The sequence below is a fragment of the Capricornis sumatraensis genome, chromosome 3 (assembly GCF_032405125.1).
Source record: "Capricornis sumatraensis isolate serow.1 chromosome 3, serow.2, whole genome shotgun sequence".
Lineage (NCBI taxonomy): Eukaryota > Metazoa > Chordata > Mammalia > Artiodactyla > Bovidae > Capricornis > Capricornis sumatraensis.
The window spans coordinates 15,165,155-15,171,154 of NC_091071.1; the positions used below are offsets into that span (position 1 = coordinate 15,165,155).

The 6,000-nt window shown below is 48.9% G+C and overlaps 1 protein-coding gene across 1 annotated transcript in view; it reads left to right on the forward strand.

Moving 5' to 3' along the window:
* Positions 1-4,441, forward strand: part of BCL7C (BAF chromatin remodeling complex subunit BCL7C) — a 30,588-nt gene extending 26,147 nt beyond the window's left edge. Inside the window, exon 6 of the mRNA XM_068969080.1 lies at positions 4,235-4,441. Coding sequence (XP_068825181.1) covers positions 4,235-4,441 — 207 coding nt within the window. The remainder of the gene's footprint in view (positions 1-4,234) is intronic.
* The last annotated feature ends 1,559 nt before the right edge of the window (positions 4,442-6,000 follow it).

A 6,000-nucleotide genomic window follows, 5' to 3' on the forward strand; every position in this document is an offset into this window, starting at 1 on the left:
GCTGTGGGGACAAATCCACTTCCATGTGAGTTCCATTTGTTGGTAAATTCAGTTCCTTACAATGTAGGATGTCTCCATGCTGGCTCTCGGGGTGGAGGATGGGTGTCAAGTCTTTCAGAGGCCACCACAGGGAATTCCTTGGCGGTCCAGTGGTTAGGACTCTGCGCTTCCATTATATGGGGCCTAGGTTGGATCCTTGGGCAGGGAACTAAGATCCCACAGGGACAAAAAAAAAAGGCCACTGCATTCCTCATCACACGGGTCCCTTCCTCAGCAAGCCAGCAAGGGCTGCAGTCCTCCTCATGCTTCACACTCTGACTTCCTCTTCCGCCACCTGCTGGAGAAACCTCTCTTAAACAGCTACCTGATTGGTTGATAATCTCCATATCTTAACCTCAGCTGACTTGGATCTTTAATTACACCTCCAAAAATCCCTTCACAGCAGTACCTAGATTACCATTTGATTGAAGAACCAAGGGGCAGGAATTTTAGAGGGTTATCTTTAGAATTCTGGCTACCAGACCGGAATCCCCGTCTTGGCCTTGAGAGAAAGCCGTCCCCCTCTGCCAGAGGCTTCTTAGATCCTTGTTGTTGTTTGTCGCTAAGTAGAGAACTGAACCGAACTGAACTGAGTGTCTGACTCTGTGTGACCCCATGGACTGTAGCCCACTAGGCTCCTCTGTTCAGGGGATTCTCCGGTCAAGAATACTGGAGTGGATTACCATTTCCTTCTCCAGGGGATCTTCGTGACCTAGGGATTCAACCCACCTGAGCCACCTGGGAAGCCCTCTTAGATCCTAGCCTGGAACCAAACATAACAAAATGTGGGCCATGTGCTCCTCTGGAGAGACCAGTCAGCTCCTCAGCTGGTTCATAAATTCTTAGCAACTTGGTGTGAATTAGGAAAAGGTGCCCTTTCCTTATACAGATCTCTGTTCACCACAATGTGAGTGGCACTCCCCAAGAGTGATACAGTGCACGTGTACTGCTATGAGCGTGGCCCTAATCCCAGTGGGATCAGATACACTGCACTTCCCAACCACCTGCCCACACTAGCTGTTGTCTATAGAGACATTTTTTTCCCCAGAACACTTCTGACATTCATTGTGTTTTTGTTTTTGTTTTTTAATTTTTGGCTGCACTGGGTCTTTGTTGTTGTTTGGGGGCTTTCTCTAGTTGCAGTGCATGGGCTTCTCACTGCAGTAGTTTCTCTTGTTGCAGAACACAGGCTCTAGGGCACACAGGCTCAGTGGTTGTGGCACACGGGCTTAGTTCCTCTGCGGCAGGTGGGATCTTCCTGGACCAGAGATCAAACCTGTGTCCCCTGCATCTGCAGGCAGATTCCCAACCACCAGGGAAGTTCCACTGGCTTATTTTTATCTGTTGATGATTTGTGGGAAATACAAAATAAAGTGGTCATCAGTTGATCTGAATAGGGTGATGAATTAGTACTCAGAAAAAAAAAAAATTTATCCACTGGTTAGATCTAAACTGTTTGGTCATATCTAAGTAAATAGCCAAGAACTTCCAAGGAACAAACCCTGAAGTCAGCAATATTAAGGTAAAAACAGAAGCCACCATTACTCAGAGCCCATATCTATATACATATAGATAGATATAGATCGGATATATAAACACAACATGTATGCACCCATATATACACATAACCTCATTTAACCTTCACAGGAACCCTATCAATTAGGCATGACATTATTCTCCCCACTAGACAGACAAGAAAACTGAGGCCTGGTTACTTGCCCAAGGTTAAGGATGAAAAGAAGCTGAGTCAGAACTCAGATCTATGCCATCTGATTGATGCAAAGCCCATGCTCCTAACCATTTAGTGGAAATTAGCTGAGTGTCTATGCCCTGAATCGAGGCCTCTGCTCTCTGCCTCTTGCATCAAAGCCAGGGATACCCTCTGGTGAGCCCAGTGGCCCAGTCTGGGACGGGGAAGAGGCCAGGTGGAATGTCTTAGTTGTATCATAGGAAGGGTTTCCCAGGTGGCTCAGTGGTAAAAAAAGAATTCCTGCTGCTAATGCAGGAGATGTGGGTTCAATTCCCTGGGTCAAGAAGATTCCCTGGAGAAGGAAATGGCAACCCATTCCAGTATTCTTGCCTGGAGAATCCCATGGACAGAGGAGCATGGCAGGCTACTGTCCACGGGGTGGTGAAGAGTCAGACACAACTGAAGCAACTTAGCATGCACACACATATGTATTCATGGGGATGACCTGCAGGGAAAAGGGTGGTAGTGAGTAGTTTGTGGCTACAAGAGAGAGATGGCCAGTGGGACTTGGAAGGAGGAAAGATGGTGGGCTTTGTCTTGTTCATCAGGGTACCTCCCATGCCTGACACCTTGTTGGCCCACAGTTAGTGTCTGCTGAATGACTGAATAGCCACCTGTGACAGCAGGCCTGTGATAGTTCCTCGCTGTGTTCTGTCTCTCTGGTGTCTGCTCCTGCTACCAACCTCTTCCCTTTCCAATAAGTTAGCATCTGAACTGGATCTGAAAGCATCCTAGATTGCAGGCCCTGTGGCAAGTGTTTTATCTACATTTTCTCCTTTAAAGTGACACAAGAACCAGGAAGTTCCCTGGTGGCCTAGTAGTTAGGGTTCCAGGCTTTCACTGGTGTGGCCCGGGGTTCAATCCCTGGCTGGGGAACTAGCTGTGTGATGAGATTACTTCATATTTCAGGAGGCTTCTGGGCTGGCAGAAATATCTACTACTTTAATGCTCAATTTATTAGACTCCATTAAACAAAAAAAGGGAAAAACTGAAAGTCATTTTTTTATGAGGGATTTAGGCTTTGATTATAAATTTAACCAATTAAATTACCTTAAGTAATTTAAACTGCAAATACAAATTCAGTAGTCAAAAGATTCTTTTGATTACTTCATATGCTTTAAGGATACACAAATACAACAACAACAGAATTTATTAAAACCCATCATCAGGACTTCCCTGGTGGTCCAGTGGTTAGGAATCTGTCAGCCAATGCAGGGGTCATGGGTTTGATCTCTGGTCCAGAAGGACCCCCACATGGCACTTGCCTAAAAAGTCCACCATCAAATCGGGTTATAAAAGGGCTAAGACTATGGATTTAACTTTGTCTTATCCTTATTCTGACACCTTCTTGAGGTTCCAGTTTTATACCTTTCTAGAGTTTCAGTAATTTTATCAGTTATTATTTTTACACCTTCTTGGAGTTTGGGTAATCCTACTCGATCCAAAAGAGAAAGGCAACTGTCTCAGAATCAGCTAAGGCTGCAAGTTCCGGTCAGACGTAGGACCAGGATACACTGTTCCAAAGAGGCAAACCTGAGCTGACCATTCATTGCCCCCAGCACCTGTTCACCATAAAGATTTTCCTGTTTCTTATGGAGCTTCTAGGGCTTCCCTGGTGGCTCAGACAGTAAAGAATCCATCTGCAGTATAGGAGACCCAGGTTCCATCCCTGGGCCAGAAGATCCCTGGAGAAGGGAATGGCAATCCATTCCAGTATTCTTGCCTGGAAAATCCCATAGACAGAGGAGCCTGTCCGTGGGGTCCTGAAGAGTCAGATATGACTGAGTGATTAAGTATGCAACCATGTACAGGGAGCTTTTAAGTCCCTCCTTTCCTCCATCCCTCTCTCCTTCCCTCCCTTTCTATCTTCTTCCTTCCTCTCTCTTTGTTTTGTATGCTTTAAAAAAAAACTTTTCATATGGAGATTTTTTTTTTTTTCCCCTTTTGGAGATTTGTGTAGAATCTTACTTCCCTGACCAGGACTTGAACCCAGGCCCTTGGCAGTGAAATTGCAGAGTGCTAACCACTGGACAAACAGGGAATTGCCCTTTACAGGTTTATATTGATCTTTCCAGTTTAACAAAGGAGTTCTAGGCCCTGCCTTCCTGAAGGCCTGTGGCTCCCAAGATACTTCCCATACTATTATCCCCACCTGATTGCTGAACAAACTGAGGCTTTGTAAAAAGTTATGTAAAAAAAAAAAAAAAAAAAAAGTTATGTAACTTGCCTAAAATCACACTGCAAATAAGTGTAGAGCTGCCTGGTTCTATCCGATTTTAGAAACAGTTCCCACAGGACCCGGCCTCACCCTCTGCCCGCTGTCAGAAATGGGTCGTTTACAGACTGTCCACCAAGTTGCCCAATTTAGGGCTGCCAAGGGAAGGTCTTCCTAGTCTCGGGTGGGCTGCGGAGAAAACACAACAGATTCTTCTTTCCTCCCTGCAGGATTCGGGAGTGAGGGTGACCAGGAGAGCCCTTCACGAGAAAGGCCTGAAAACAGAGCCTCTCAGGCGGCTTCTTCCCAGGAGAGGCCTCCGGACAAACGCCCGGCCCAGTTCCGCGGGGCCGCCGCCGCCGGAGCCCAGAGCTCCCGGGGGAGGAAGCAAGGCCCCGAGGGCTCCCCGGACGATCCCCCAAGGGAAGGGGAGGTGAGCCGGCTCCCCAGGCAAGGCGAGGCCCCGAGGCTTCCCTTGGCCGCCCCAAGATCCAGCCACCCACCCGCTCCCCCCGAGGGCGCAGAGAGCTTCCCAGCTCCACGGCCACCGTGGGATCATCGGGGGCACGCGATCCCAGCCTGCCCCGAACCTAAGGTCACAGCACCCGTCTGGCTCGCCACCGACACCCGCACAGAGCAGGATCAACGGCCCCCCAAGTGCGGGAAAAGCTCCGGGCACAATCTGACCCCGTCGAGCGCCTGAGGACGCATCGCAGCCAGAGTGCGGGCGGGGCGCCGGGCCTCCACCCGCCGAAGGGCAGCCCGGGACGCGCCCCCTCTGCCCCCGAGGCCGCGCGCGGAGATCCTGCACCACATGCCCTCCCCACTCCCTCCCTCCGGCCTCCCCGGAGGCCAAGCTAGCGGGTGGGTTCATCCCTCACCTGACGACCGACCTGCAGCAAGACCTCCCCGAGGGGCCAGCCTCCCCGCAGGCCCCTGTGGGTACGAAGAAACCGACCTGGGCGGCCGGGGAGCGCCCAGAGCTTCTGGCACAGCCCCAGCGGACCGGAAAATCCCCACCTGGAGAAGGCCTAGGGCCTTTGAGCGGCTCACTCGCTGCACTGCTGGGCCTGTCCTAGGAAATGTCGACGTCTCCGGTTGATTGAGGGCTTACCCCGTGCCAGGCCTTGCGATTTATGAGAATGATCTCATTCAATCCTCACCATATCCCTGGGCCATTGCTGTTCTCATTACATTTTACAGAAGGAGAAACTAAGTCTCAGAGAGGTTAAGGCATCAGCTTAAAGTCACACAGCCAGAATGTGGCCGAACCAGCATTCAGACCCAGGTCTGCCTGCCTGACCCCACAGCACATGAGTGAGGGGTGCCCGTTTGACAGGACATCTGCTTGTGAAGCATCCATTTTTCTCCTGGTGATTATGTAAAACACTTTTTATCCTGAAGTGAGCAGATACTCACCGGAATGCGAGTGAACATTTGCACCAGCGATTGAGATGCAATTTGTGACATCATAGGAATTTTATGCCAAGTCCAACGCTTCAAGCTCAGCCCCTGGCTACCTGAGGTGCCCTCTTCTCAGACCTCTGTCTTCAGAGGGATGGTGACCAGGGACGCTCTGCCCCTGGACCAGCTCCTGGATAGAACCTTCATGGAGGCCAAGGAAGATGGCCTTTCCCCAGTTTTTCATCCCACTGAGTTGCTTAAGGACATTCATCCAGTTTTTCTGCCCTAAAGTTTCCAAATTTCTGACAGATATCAATCTAGGATTGGGGATTGGAAACCTGGAAATCTTAGGAACTCCTGAAATCATATCATTCTGTGTATTTCCTAACTTTCTATATCTTTTTTTAATAAATAAGAAATACACTTTTAGTAGCAGTTCCAAAGAATTATAGGCTATAGCAAATATTCAAAACCAGGAAAGTACCAGAAAACATTACTGGGTAGGGTTAGGATAACAAAATGTTTTAAGCCTTCAACAAGATCAGCTGCACTACACAGAATCATGTGTTGAAATTGCTGATTTAAAGACTTG